The 14966-nt window shown below is 38.2% G+C and overlaps 1 protein-coding gene across 1 annotated transcript in view; it reads right to left on the minus strand.

The window, feature by feature from the left end:
- Positions 1 to 593: 593 nt before the first annotated feature.
- PEX7 (peroxisomal biogenesis factor 7) overlaps positions 594 to 14966 on the minus strand; it is a 91134-nt gene continuing 76761 nt past the window's right edge. The window contains exon 10 of the mRNA XM_080805629.1: positions 594 to 1064. Within this exon, the coding sequence (XP_080661755.1) occupies positions 996 to 1064 (69 nt within the window). The 3' untranslated portion in view covers positions 594 to 995. The remainder of the gene's footprint in view (positions 1065 to 14966) is intronic.

A 14966-nucleotide genomic window follows, 5' to 3' on the forward strand; every position in this document is an offset into this window, starting at 1 on the left:
ATAACAATTTATACCATTTATATTTTATTATAATATTATATAAAAATATAAATGTTATGCAAAGTTGTTTTACTAATTTTTCCCTTTCCACATATTTGGGTTTTTTTTTTACAGGTCATTTGCACTTAGGGATTTTTCAAGGAGATTTAGGGAGGTACTGACTGAGCAGGGTTTATGGCATTACTTAGGATAGTTTCAAGGGTAACTGCTTGAAACTTATTAATAGGACCTAAGACTTTTTGCCCAGTGACCGGTTTTTGTTTTTTTTTTTAATTGATAATAGAGAAGTAGGAAGAGAGAAATATAGGGTGAGGTTGTAACATCTAAAAAGATATGAATAAATGTAAAAAACATGGAAGCTTTTAACTCACAGCATTCCATGTTCTTAAAACATGCCACCAGTCCTTGAGATAATCTCATTCAGAACATAGCAGATGCTCAGTAAATACTGCTGAATAAATCAAATCTATATTACAGTGCTGTTACTGAACCACAGATACCTCTATATGATAAACAGTATTGTATTCATATATATATATATATACTATATTAGAAAAAGCAACCTTGCTAGGATGTCATAAAATCACAAGTAATCAAGAGATATAGTTTATTGTAATTTTTACCAACAGCAGTGATTATATTTTACATCAAAAATGACAAATTAAAAATGAAATATATCACTATCAATATAATCTACAGATCTCCCATATTTTAATCCATTTCACAATACAGAGATCACATTTCAATTGACACTACAAGAGGTACTAGAACATCAATTATTCCTTGGGATTTTAAGAAATATGGCTTATGTACCAGGCTTAAATTGTGAACCAAAGTCTTTATCAGCTGCCTCAAAATGATTCCAGGGTAAATTTTTAAAATTTGAAATCTGAATAGCTCATAAAAGCATAATATCTATGTTATCGATAGTTAATTTATTTCCTGTTAAGTAGCTCTCAGCCAGTCTCCTTTGCTTCTGACTGGGGGAGTCCATCTCAAGCAGGCATAGTAAGGCAAACAGGATCATATATCTTTATTGTTTCATCCCAAGCACAATCAGCCACCTAGAAAACAAAAAGGAAGTAAGAAGCATAATTTACAAACATTCAGGGTCGGCAGCAAAAGCTGAAGTCATTGAGAGTGGAAGCAGATCACACACTGGTAAGCGTTATTTTATTTTATTATTATTATTTTTTAAGATTTTATTTATTTTTTTGACAGACAGAAATCACAGGTAGGCAGAGAGGCAGGCAGAGAGAGAAAGGGAAGCAGGCTCCCCGCTGAGCGGAGAGCCCGATGCGGGGCTCCATCCCAAGACCCTGGGATCATGACCTGAGCCGAAGGCAGAGGCTTTAACCCACTGAGCCACCCAGGTGCCCCTGGTAAATGTTATTTTAAATAGGAAGAAAGTGTACTTTCCCTCTTAAGGATACACTTCAGGGATTGTTTCCAACTGATGGAAACTGCCTGCAAGGATTTCCTGCCTCACCACAACCTCACCACAGTCGCACCTCACCCCAGAAGTACATCATCCCTATATATCTCAAGATAAATGAAAAAACTGGGAAGCAAGGCACCATGCTAGATATGGTGGGGACAGAAAGGAGATAAAGTACAGCTCTTGCCTTCACAGAATGGTTCGTTCAAGACCTGTGGTGGGAAGTGCTCTAATAGAGACTCTCAGAGGAGAGACTATCTAAATCCAAGTCGGGTGGTATCAGAAGTCTTTAGAAATGCTGTGGTATCCACCCTGGCCCTCTTTAGGGGCACACATGGGTGACAAAGACATTCAAGTCTAAAGTCATAAAAACATGAAGGGAGGAAAGGCCATGGTGCTCAGGAACGGGGTGTTAAAAAGTTTGTGAGTATAGCAATGTCTCAGAGTCTAAGATTAATATATAAAATCAATAGTAGGGGCACATGGGTGGCTCAGTTAGTTAAGGGTCTGCCTTCAGCTCAAGTCATGATCCTGGAGTCCTGGGATCAACCCTGCTTCTTCCTCTCCCACTCCCCTTACTTATGCTCTCCTCCCTTCCCCCACCCCCATCAAATAAATAAATAAAATCTTAAAAAAAATCAATTGCATCAAATAACAAAGTACTTAGTAACACATTTAATAAAAGACATGCAAAACAGCCACACTAAAAACAAAAACACTGCTCAGAGAAATTGAAGAGGCCTAAATAAATGAGGAAATATGTTCAAAGTTTCAATAATGTTCCAAATTTAATTCTCCCCCACAAAATTTATAAATAATTCATGATCTCAGCAGGCTTTTTAATAAAAATGGACAAGGTGACTTTTAAAGTTTATTTGGAAATGCCCAGGACCTAGAATAGCCTAAAGAATCTTGAAAAGGAACAGCGAAAATGTACTTATACTTACTATCTGATTCAAGACTAACCATAAAATTGTAGTAATCAAAACAGTGCAATGTTGGTATAAGGATATACAAGTAGATCAAGGAACAGAACAGAGTTCAGGAATAGACTCCACACTTTTCATCCAATGTACCAAAACAATTCAACAGGGAAAAGGAGGTCTTTACAATTAATAGTGCTAGAAATGGATATCCATATGGGGGGAAAAAATGATCCTCAGCCCCAACTTCACACCAGAAAAAAAGAGTAATTTCAGGGGGATGAGCCATGAACCTAAATCTAAAAGCTAAATGTATAAAGCTTTGAGAAGAAAACATAGAATATATTCTCAATCTGAAGATAGGTGAAGATTTTTTAGACAGGACACAGAAGGCATTACCCACAAAAATTTGCTAGGTGCAATTGAAAATAAAACTTTTGCTCATCAAAAGACACCATTAAGAAAATAAATAGATAAGACACAGAATGGGAGGAAATGCTCTCAAAACCAATGCATCTGACAACATGTATCCAGAATAAAACATAAAGAACTGTAACTCAATAATGAAAAGACAACGAAATTAAAAACAGGCAAAAGCCTTTACTAACAGACAGAAAAAGATATATGACCAATAAGCAGATAAAAAAATAAAATGTTCAACATCATTAGGCACCAGGGAAACGCAAATAAAAACCACAATATGATATGGCCACGGACTCAGGAGAAGGGCTAAAATCAAGGGCAGACGATATCAAATGTCAGCAGGGATGCCGGGCAGCTGTAACTTGCACACGCGGCTGCTACAACCACTTTGGAAAACTGGCTGTTTCTATGAAGTTAACCATATACCTATCTTTAAACTCAGTAATTCCACTGAGTTTTAGATTCTAGAGGTTTATCTTAGACAAATGAAAATGGCTTTATGTAACAATGCATACCAAGAATGCTCACAGCAACGTCATTCACCATAGCACAACCGGGAAACAACCAAAATCTCCCTGTACAAGAGAAGGTAACAAACTGTAATAAATTCCTGCAGCGGAGCGTTACAGAGCAACACGCAGAGGGCGCTATCAATATGCTCAACAATGGGGATGACTCTCACAGACATTACGTTGAGTGAAAGAAGCCAAAAACAAGAGTAACTTACAGGACATTCCATCATATATGTTTGAAAACAGCCGAAACTTCATCTAAGATTAAAAAAAAAAAACAAGCTGGTGCAACCACTCTGGAAAACAGTGTGGAGGTTCCTCAAAAAACTGAAAATAGAGCTACCCTATGACCCAGCAATTGCACTACTGGGTATATATCCTAAAGATACAAACGTGGTACTCCGCAGAGGCACGTGCACCCGAATGTTTATAGCAGCAATGTCCACAATAGCCAAACTGTGGAAAGAGCCTAGATGTCCATCAACAGATGAATGGATAAAGAAGATGTGGTATATATACACAATGGAATACTATGCAGCCATCAAAAGACATGAAATCTTGCCATTTGCGAAGACGTGGATGGAACTAGAGGGTATCATGCTTAGCGAAATAAGTCAATCGGAGAAAGACAACTATCATATGATCTCTTTGATATGAGGAAGTGGAGATGCAAGGCGGGGGGGTTGGGGGGAGGTAGGAAAAGAAAAAATGAAAAGATGGGATTGGGAGGGAGACAAACCATAAAAGACTCAATCTCAAGAAACAGACTGAGGGTTGCTGGGGGGAGGGGGGACGGGAGAGGGTGGTGGGGAAATGGACATTGGGGAGGGTATGTGCTATGATGAGTGCTGTGAAATGTCTAAACCTGGCGATTCACAGACCTGTACCCCTGGGGATAAAAATACATTATATGTTTATTAAAATAAAATAAAAAAAATTTAAAAAAAAACAAAAAAAAACAAAAAAACAAACAGGGCAATGTTTTGTCTTGTTTCTTCAGCTGGAGGTTGAGGTGGGACTAGGGGGAGGCCGGACAGAGATAGAAGAGAAGTTTGGAGGAAGAGGCAAATGTTCTATATTGTGATGGGTGTAGATTGCACAGTGTACCTGTCTGTCAAAACACAGATCTAAGACTTGTACATTTGGATGTATATAACTGATACCTAAATCTAGTAAGAATAATAAAGACACTAATAACTGAATGGGGGTGGGTCATGAGTAGAGGGATAAATAAAACAAGGATGTTGATAATTGTTGAGGCTGGGTAAAGGAAGAAGTTCATTATCCTATTCTATTAACTTATAATATGTGTGAAATTATTCACAATAAAAAAAAATCCAAAAATGTAGACAGTGACATGAAGGATGAAGTGGCATGAGAGAGATTTTGACTGAAGTTATTTGCACTCTATTTCCTACCTGTAATGGTTAAAAAGGCTCAGAGTTTCACAAAGGAACTCATAGTCTTAGTGCACAGTCAAATTATCGGGCTGTCACCATGTACAAGAACCACTCATATTGATCTGAACACATTAACTCCTTATCACTCACTAACAGTATTTTAGATCACAATCCACACTGAGAGAGCAGTAGAGACATAAGCATTAAACACCAGACTCTTCAAGATCTGATTGCTACCTACTTCTTTGTTTCTTACTGCACCAGCCTCACACACTCTCACACACCGGGCTCACACACTCTCGTTCATGCCTCTGTGCTCTTGTCCTTTCACCGATCCCCTCCCCTGAGTCACCTCTCTTCTCCCTCCCTGCCTCTATCCCCCTTGCCTTGTTCTGCCTGGAGAGGATACCTCTCTCTGAAGAACTGGGCTAAGCATTACTCCCTCTATGAAGTCATTCACAGCACCTAGGCTATTCAGCTGTACTTATTTATTGACGTGTGTCTTCGGCTCCTTGAAGGCACAGACCCTGTCTTGCTATAACATAGTAATGACTCAATAAATATTAGCTCAAAGAATGTATTTTGCAGACTAAGACTGCAGAGAATAATGGTTTCTCACGTTCATACTGAAGTAGCAGAGCTGGAGCCAGAACCAGAATTGGTTGAGTCTGTCCACCAGAAAAAAGTGCCTCATAAAAGGCAAACTGACATTCATTATCTGCCTAATCCTGCCATTGGAAGTGTTTATATCATGGGACACAAAGATTATATTAATTTACCCCTGTCTCATCCGTGTATATATTTTTTTCAAGTGCTAGACCTTTCCATACATTATTTACTCAGGACTTATTTACTCAGAACTTAAATAACTAACAAGTATCAAGGCCAATGAATCAACAAATGTTCAAAATCTAGGAATTAACTGGTAAAACCAAGAAGACCTCAAACTGCAATGATATATAATTATGAATAGTTGATTCAAATTAATGCAAATAGTATTTTTTCATTAACTCATTAACTAAACTCTGGCTAGTGCCACAAGTTTAAAAAAGCTTATGATAAAAAAATAATAATAATAAGATAAGAAGTAAAGCGCTCTACTAAACTAACAGAGAGGTGCCCGACTCTCTAAGATAGGCACAGTGGACTTCCTGGTAAGGAAAGATGGTGGTGTGGTCCCTGGCAATGGTGGGCAGGGCTCCATGGCCTCGGCAGGCTCTGCTTCCCACTTAATTCTGTGACTGAGAGTAAACACGAGGCTCTATCTTAATGTCCCCTACTACCCATCTGAGGCCAGTCTGAAAGACATTAAAAAAAAAAAGTCTAAAAATAAACATCAACAAAAAGACTGAAAGAGAAGCACAGTGAATGGCATGAAAATAAACAATCTCCTTTAGAGGATGAGACAGACTCATTCTTCAGCTGGTCAAACAAAGTGCGGAATCTTTCCTAGCTCCTCTCCTACTTCTTCACAACAAAAGGCATCTTTCTGTCCCATCTGCAGGGATATACTCCTAGCTACAAAGACTCCTTCAAGGCCAGACTCGGGATCGAGAAGAAGAGATAATAGAGTGTCTCCTTTCTCATCTATGGAAGATCCTCTTTCTCAGTTTCAGTCTCCCACACAGGGACTCACTTCTTTGCCCATGACCTTGCTGTCAGGAAAAACTGAAAGACTGCCATCAGCAAAAAGACTGCTGGGTGTTGTGTCAGTGAAATGCTGGAATTTGTCCTAGGGCCCCACAGGGTTACCTCATTCTGTGGGGGTCTATGCCTTTCCCTGTCTTTGACTGGATTATTTTACAACTCTGTAAGTTATAGAAAACTGATAGTAATCAAATGATTCTCACCCATTAAAGTTGCAAACGAATGTCATCCTGTTGAGATGCAACTGATGCTTCCCCTTGTCCCCCAGAAATCATTCCAAACATTACATTTTATTGCCCTGTGGCTATTGCCCAGTTCTGGCCCTATGAGGTAAGTTCATTTCAGCCTTCAGGGATTGCCTGTTTCTGTCTTTTCTTTGGTTCCTCGGAACTAGCTGTAAAATCTTTCATGAGTTACATAAATCCTGGATTTATGTTCATTTATGTTCATGACACACTTATGTGAGAGTCATGATCGCTATTTTGAAAACCATCCTTTAACATAGCTCCATCCAGGGATATAGCTTATTTGCTTCAACAGGGAAATCAGTATTTCTGTGGAACAAAATAACCCTTGTTTTCTCACAGGAGATGACACAGTAACAGAAAAGCCATTTCATTTAAAAAAACAAACATGAAATGGAGAGAATGGGCAGATAATTATACTAGGGAAAAAAGCGAAGAATAATTGCTAAAATTGGGCATGAAATTGAGCTCTACATCTCCCGGCAGCAAAGGTTAAAAAAAAAAAAAAGCAAACAATAATGTAAGAAATGCAAATATCACAATCAGTTTACCAGTTCATCAGAAGAGATCAAGTTTTTCCTAGCACATCCCTGGTTATAAAAGAAATATATAATATGCTGCCATTATAAAAGTCATTCAGTGCTAAAAGAGTGGTTTTTACAAGAGATAAAAAGTCATTCTTCATATGGCTGTTTTTAAAATAAACATCTCAAAATATACTAGGAGTCAAATATTCTTGAGGGAGAATTCTCTTCCTTTCTTGGGGAGAAAGAAGAGTTTCATTTGCAATTAATATAATGGAAAACATCTTATGCCATAGTTTCACATTTATTTGAAATAAAAGTTTCAAATCTGGTATGCCGATGTATGGTAGAAGATAGTGAATTGGGGGGAGGACTCAGGAAAAAAAAAAAAAAAATGACTGAACCATCTCCAGAGAACAGTAGCCCTTCCTGAAGCTTTCCTGCCCCCAAAGCTTGTGTAGCTTCCTGATCCTGTTCTATGTGAGGCAGTAGCCAGAATTTCTACATAAAACACATAAGAAAATTTTATTAATCATGTAAGCTGTGTAAGCTATGATTAAAACCAATAGTTGATTTATTTTTTTATTTTATATTTGCACCCCGCTGAGTTCTAAATGGGCTTAAGTGGTTTATAGATTAATGCACAGGGCCAAATAAATACAGATTCAGGGGAAAATATCTGTTTTAAAGGGAACAAATGGAGCAAAAGCTTTCAGGCATCAGAGCTGAGCACATCACAACACTTAGAGAATAAATCAGGCTCTGGGCTTTATGGTAACTAGGGAGAAAGTGAGAGCATACTGGGTAATATGGTTTCTCTTCTCTAACAACATGCACATATGGATGTAAACATTTTTGTGTAATTAAACCTGAATAGGATTTTCAGCAATTACACATCTTGGTTAAACCTGTATTCTCATGTTTTGTATAGTAAACCTTTAGTAAATACTGTTGAACGAAAGAATGAGTGAGTGAGTGAATCCAGATATGAGCAGTGGTTTTCCTCCTCCAAAGCTTTTCTGGAGTAGGGTCTCACCCGTGGTAAGGAGCACCTGGTCAGGTGTGAGTCAGAGATCTAGGTGAGGGCAACAAGTTGTATGGGAATGGGGAATGTATGGGAATGCAGAATATATAGGATTGTTGAGCATCATGAATGTTATTTAAAGAGATTTCACAGGGAGCCTTCTTTTATATCCCAGAAGCTCTTAGTCCAATATTCCTCTGTACTACAAAGCTATCTAAAACATAATTCATATATATAATCATATTTATATTCATCCATTTATTTAACAAATATTTATCGAGTATGTCTTCTGTCAGAAGCATGTGGGTACCGAGGACACTACAGTAAACAAGATGGTGCTGGTGTCTGACCCCACAGATCTAGAGTCCAGCAAAGAGATGGATAAATAGACAGCTACAATGCAGAGAAATGTGGAAAATGACAGAAGAATTACAAGGTCCAAAGAAGTAGGGGGTCACTATAACCAAATGTGAGGAAAGTGGATATATGCAGGAAGAAATATCATCTAACCTGTGGCTTAAAGGAGAAGGATGCCTCCGACAGACAGCATTTGGTGTTGCTATTGCTTGGTGGGGCGGGGAGTGGTGGGGGACAGACACTGGAGAGAAGGAAAGTGCTCTAGGCTGTAGAATAAATAAGAATAAACAAAGACCTGAAAGTTCTAGCTTTAAAACAACTAAATTGCACTGTAACTCCTCAGGTGAAACCCTTAATCTTTGGAGACAGGCTTTTTCTCCGACTCGTGCCTAACTCCCATCTAGGGTTTCATGAGGGCTGGTTGCCAAGGCCTACCTTGTTTGACCCTCTTCCCCGACCGTGACTGTGCGCGTGGATACCACAGAGCAGGACTCTCCAGGCTCTACTTCTTCTGTCCAAGGATATTCAAGTGGAAAATGTATTCCATAACCTGCACGCCTCCGCTGTAGTACATGTCATCCCTATGCTCTTTGAATTTCCTTTAATCTCACATCAAAATGCAAATCTTTTCATTAAAACTCAGAATTAAAGTTACCAACATTATAGGAAAAATGGTTTGTCAAAATGTTACATTTCTTTACTTATAAATCTTGACAGAATTTTGTTACTATTTTTGAAATCTTCTATCTTCTAGGTAGTGAACAACTAATAGGATAAAATTCCATATAAGTTCAATTTTTAGTTATTTCATTTTCACTTTTAACAGCAAAACAAACATTCCTGTTTTAAGAAAAAGTACACTAATTAGAAATATGAATTTCTCACTATGTCAATTCTTTTAAAAATATAATGAAGGTTTCTTGAAAAATGAAATAGAAATTTCTTATCACTCTCAATTTTGGGGACAATTGCTTTCGCCCTTGGGAAATTTGTTCAGTTTACTTTTTTTTTTTCCTTTAAGATTTTATTTATTCATTTAACAGACAGAGATCACAAGTAGGCAGACAGGCAGGCAGAGAGAGAGGAGGAAGAAGGCTCCCCGATGAGCAGAGAGTCCGATGTGGGGCTCGATCCCAGGACCCTGGGATCATGACCTGAGCCGAAGGCAGAGGCTTTAACCCACTGAGCCACCCAGGTGCCCCTGTTCAATTTACTTTATTATCTGCACGACATATGGCCTTTTTAGTAAAAATGAACAAGAGGAACAGGCAGAAGGATGAAGAGAGAATGAAAGAAATCCCTAACAGTCAACTCTAAATTTGGAAAAGGCAGCCCAGTTATTATGTTGCAGTGTATTAAATTATGGGCTAAAGCAAGGACAGGTTTTACCTATCCAACTTCCAGGAGGAACTGACTATAAAGAACATGGCTTATTGTGTTAATGATTATAGAGCTTTTTTTTTTTTTTTTTTTTTTTTTTTAAAGATTTTATTTATTTTTATTGGACAGAGAGAGAAAGAGACCACAAGTGGGCAGAGAGGCAGGCAGAGAGAGAGGGGGAAGCAGGCTCCCTGCTGAGTAGAGAGCCCGATGCGGGGCTCGATCCCAGGACCCTGAGATCATGACCTGGGCCGAAGGCAGAGGCTTAACCCACTGAGCCACCCAGGCGCCCCAATGATTATAGAGCTTTGAGTAAAAGAAGGAAAGAGTTGACTGATATTCTAAACATCCTTTTCTTTCATTCATTCATTCATTCAGTATTTATTGAGTACATATCTATCAGGTAGTTTGCATTAATCTACTCTCTATCTCCTGGCACAGAGCTGGCGCTCAAATATTTATTGAAGCAAAAAATAAATGGAGAGAAGGAAGAGAAGAACTTGTACTGGACTCTGAAAGGCAGAAATACTTTGTCCAGGCAGAAGTGGGGAAGAGTGAAGGAAACAGTGGCAAACACAGGAGATGACAAATAAAAAAATATAATTGCTATGTAACAGAGGGATTAAATGGGATGGTGGGAAATAAAATTAGAAAGCAATACAGATTATAGTGAATCTTAAAAGCAACATTAAAAATTCAGACTCAGGGCACCTGGGTGGCTCAGTCAGTTAAGCATCTGATTCTTGATTTTGGCTCAGGTTGTGATCTGGGGGTCCTGGAATTGAGTCCTACCTCCAGCTCCCTGCTCAGCAGGGAGTCTTCTTGGGATTCTCTCCTCCTCCTTTTGCCCCTCCTGCTTATTCTCTCTCAACTAAATTAAATTTTTAAAAGCCCCCTTATTGAAATACAAATCAAAACCACAATGAGATACCACCGCACACCAGTCAGAATGGCTAAAATTAACAAGTCAGGAAACAACAGATGGTGGCAAGGATGCGGAGAAAGGGGAACCCTCCTAGACTGTTGGCGGGAATGCAAACTGGTGCAATCACTCTGGAAAACAGAGCTACCCTATGACCCAGAATTGCACTACTGGGTATGTATCTTAAAGATACAAATGTAGTAATCCGAAGGGGCACGTGCACCCGAATGTTTATAGCAGCAATGTCCACAACAGTCAAACTATGGAAAAAACGTAGATGTCCATCAACAGATGAATGGATAAAGAAGATGTGGTAAATATACACAATGGAATACTATGCAGCCATCAAAAGAAATGAAATCTTGCCATTTGCAATGACATGGATGGAACTAGAGGGTATTATGCTGATCAAAATAAGTCAATCAAAGAAAGACAACTATCATATGATCTCCCTGATATGAAGAATTTGAGAGGCAACATGGGGGGTTTGAGGGGTAAGGAAAGAAAACATTAAACAAGATGGGATCGGGAGGGAGGCAAACCATAAGAGACTCTTAATCTCACAAAACAAACTGAGGGTTGCTGGGGGAAGGGGGTTAGGAGAGGGTGGTTGGGTTATGGACATTGAGGAGGGTATGTGCTATGGTGAATGCTGTGAAGTGTGTAAACATGGAAATTCACAGGACGTATACCCCTGGGGCTAATAATACATTACATGTTAATAAAAATAATTTAAAAATTTTTAAAAAGTCCCTTATTAAAGACACATAATTTCTTTATCTAGAATTCTGCATATTAAAAATTATTTTTCCTCTGTGTATCACACAAAAATACATACACAGTTGTTGCCATGCAAATGTAATTGTTCCCATTTTATTTTCTAACCTGATTACTGACATCTACATGGTATTCATTTTTGCACATTTATTTTTACTGATCTTATTGAACTCATAATTTTTAATAGGTTGAAGGTTGATTTTCTGGTTTATAACACTGACAATCATATGGAGTTGATATGAATACCTTCATCAGTATTTCTACCTTTTTTTTTTTTTTTTAAGATTTTATTTAGCCATTTGACAGACAGAGATCACAAGCAGGCAGAGAGACAGGCAGAGAGAGAGAGGGGGAAGCAGGCTCCCCACTGAGCAGAAAGCCTGATGTGGGGCTCGATCCCAGGACCCTGGGATCATGACCCGAGCCGAAGGCAGAGGCCCCAACCCACTGAGCCACCCAGGCGCCCCAGTATTTCTACCTTTTAAAGATATTTATGTATCATTTTATTTTCTTCTACTACTAATTGGCTATGCCTTTTAGAACCATGTTGATTATCCTAGTGAAGAAGGTAATTCTCATCTTATTCCTACCTTTAATGAAGCCACTGATAGATTTCAGGTCAAGGACTAACAAAATTAGATTTGTAATGTGGAAAGCTCTCCCCAGAAGCAGCGCTAAGAATCAGTGGAATGATGAAAAGGGTTTAGAGGCCAGTTAGGAGACTACTGCAGCAACCATGGCAGAGATGCTAATAAATGCTTATCTAAGGCAGGGGAACTAGAAGGCAATGGTCCAGATTTCAGAGATAGTGGTGAGGAGAAATTTATAAACTTGATGCCCACTTGAATTTAGGAGACAAGCAAACTAGGATGACTCCTCAGGTCTGGTCCATCATACAATCAACTTCATACAATCAATTGAGCAATTAGGAATACTGGAGGAAAAATAAGACATCTATTGCAACCACACAGTAAGTGCAACTGGATAAATGGGACAAGGATTACTAGCATCTAATTAAAGGAATTGGATATTAAAGGATGTCTACTTTTGTATGGATGGAAAGGAAGAAACTTAGAGATGAAGACATTTGGCAAAGTGGTAAAGACGATGAGGTTAGTATAGTTAGCATTAAAGCAATAGGATGAGAAGATTTTCCCTAAACAAATCTAAATTCTATAGTTAAAGAAGAAGGAAGTCTGGGAAAAGGCTAACTTGGTTTTCAGGAGTTTTCTGGTGACTTTCTGGGCTTGACTTCAATTGAATGATGAAAGGGAGACAGATACAAAGGTGTAAAAAGAGAATGTTGATTCTGAGAGAGTAAAAACAACAGGTAAACCTACTAATTCTTGGTGTCTAAGAGTGGAAGAAAAGCCAAGTTTGCTGGTAGGGAGATAGGACAATGAGGTCAAGTGAGTTTTGAAAATAGAGAACAGAACTTGCTGAACATCTAAAGCACAGTGTACATCTGAGGAAGCAAAGACCTAGATGAGGAAGCCAGTGAGAAAATCAGGAACCCACTGGAAAGGGGAGAAACAGAGATAGAACATAAATATTGCGAGGCGACAGAGATGGAAGAAAATATTCATTCTTGTCTATTTTTACAATGAAGTAGCAAGTGAGGTTACATGTCCAGAGTGTTAATGATGTTGTGGGAGGCTGAGAAAAGATGGTATGAAGAATGGGCTAGAAAACCAAAATGAATTCAAATGTAAGTTGAGTAGGACCAAGAGCCCAGATGAAATTTTTGTGAAAAATTAATTTGTAGTGTGCCAAATCAGCATTTTTGCTTGGTTTCTAAGAAGCATTGACAATGAGTAAGAAAGTGGGTGATTCAGGATTGGGAACTGAGGCAGTAGAGACTAAGAAGTCAGTATTTTTGGAAGCTCTCACTGCAAGGGTTGTCCATGAAGCACAGCAGGCAATAGGTTAACACATCCGCCTTAGAGACGCACCAAGGTCCTACCAATCTGGGCCTAGGAATGTTTTATAGCTGGGGGAAAACAGGCCCTTGTTATATAATTTTCAGCTAAAAATCACACAATTCTAAAAGCACTGACGAGGAAACAACAGAGACCAATGCCTGAGGACACTGGATGCTTCTGGCACATGTTCTTTTCAGCTCTAAAGCTAGTCCGTGACAGATGCAGAAAATATCACCTCATATAAAAGGTGAAAAGGATTTAGTTATCTTAACTAATAATAATGCTAGTCTTCTTTTAAAATTGAATTTTCCAACTTCATAGTGAGAATTGCAAAACATTTTTCTCCACTGTCAACCCATAAAGCTGGTATCTAAGACTGTGGGAACAGAGATTTGAATCAAAACATGAGCTGAATTTTTAAAAGATGCCTAATTTTTTAAAATTTCCTTTTAGGAAATTTTAGGGGCACCTGGTTGGCTCAGTAGGTTAAGCCTCTGCCTTCGGCTCAGGTCATGATCCCAGGGTCCTAGGATCGAGCCCCGCACCAGGCTCTCTGCTCAGCAGGGAGCCTGCTTCTCCCCGTCTCTCTCTGCCTGCCTCCCTGCCTACTTGTGATCTCTCTCTGTCAAATAAATAAAATCTTTATTTTAAATTTGTTTTTTTAATTGCGATTAACTAACATATAACATTACATTAGTTTTAGGTGTATAACATAATGTTTCAATTACATATATATTGTTAACATTTTTTTCTACTCAAATGTCAACAAAGTCAAAGATACTTTTAAAAATACATCTGTGGAACTGGTTTAAATCAAAGCCAAATCTAAGCTTCTTTCACTGAAACAAAATGAAAATATACAAGATTTTTTTTGCCCTATTTAAGAAAAAATCTTTATAGTGCATACATGTTCCTATCATGGAGAGCATGGAGAGTCTAGGATATTCATTCATTAAAGATAGTATTTACCAAGAATTTTAAGAGTCCCAGAAGATAGATTTACATATGTAATACAACCACAACTATGAAAAATACGCATATATATGGGAAACCACTGGAAGAATAGTTACTTTTAGGAAGTTGGGGGGCAAGATGTGGAAGGAAGCATGAGAGAACTTTCTGGGATTTGGTAGGGTTCTATATCTTAACCTGAATGGTGGTTACTCAGGTGTGGTCATTTCTTGATAACTTATTGAGCTGCTCACTTTAAAAATGTGTATTTTCCAACAAGGTTGTTACACTTCAAATAAAAATTTCTAAAAAAAAGACTGAAAAGAAACATATTATTGTGGTATAACAGAGATTCTAAAGAGGCAGGACCATGGGTAATCTTTTCTCTTTCTTCTGAATGTAATTTCCCAATTTCATCATGAGAAAAAAAGATCAACTTAATTAAACATACAGAGATTCTATTTCAGAATGAACTACTAATCTACTTTAAAAGAGATTAAAAGAGAAATAACTGTCTCCCA

The sequence above is a fragment of the Martes martes genome (assembly GCF_963455335.1).
Source record: "Martes martes genome assembly, chromosome: 6".
Taxonomy (NCBI): Eukaryota; Metazoa; Chordata; class Mammalia; order Carnivora; family Mustelidae; genus Martes; species Martes martes.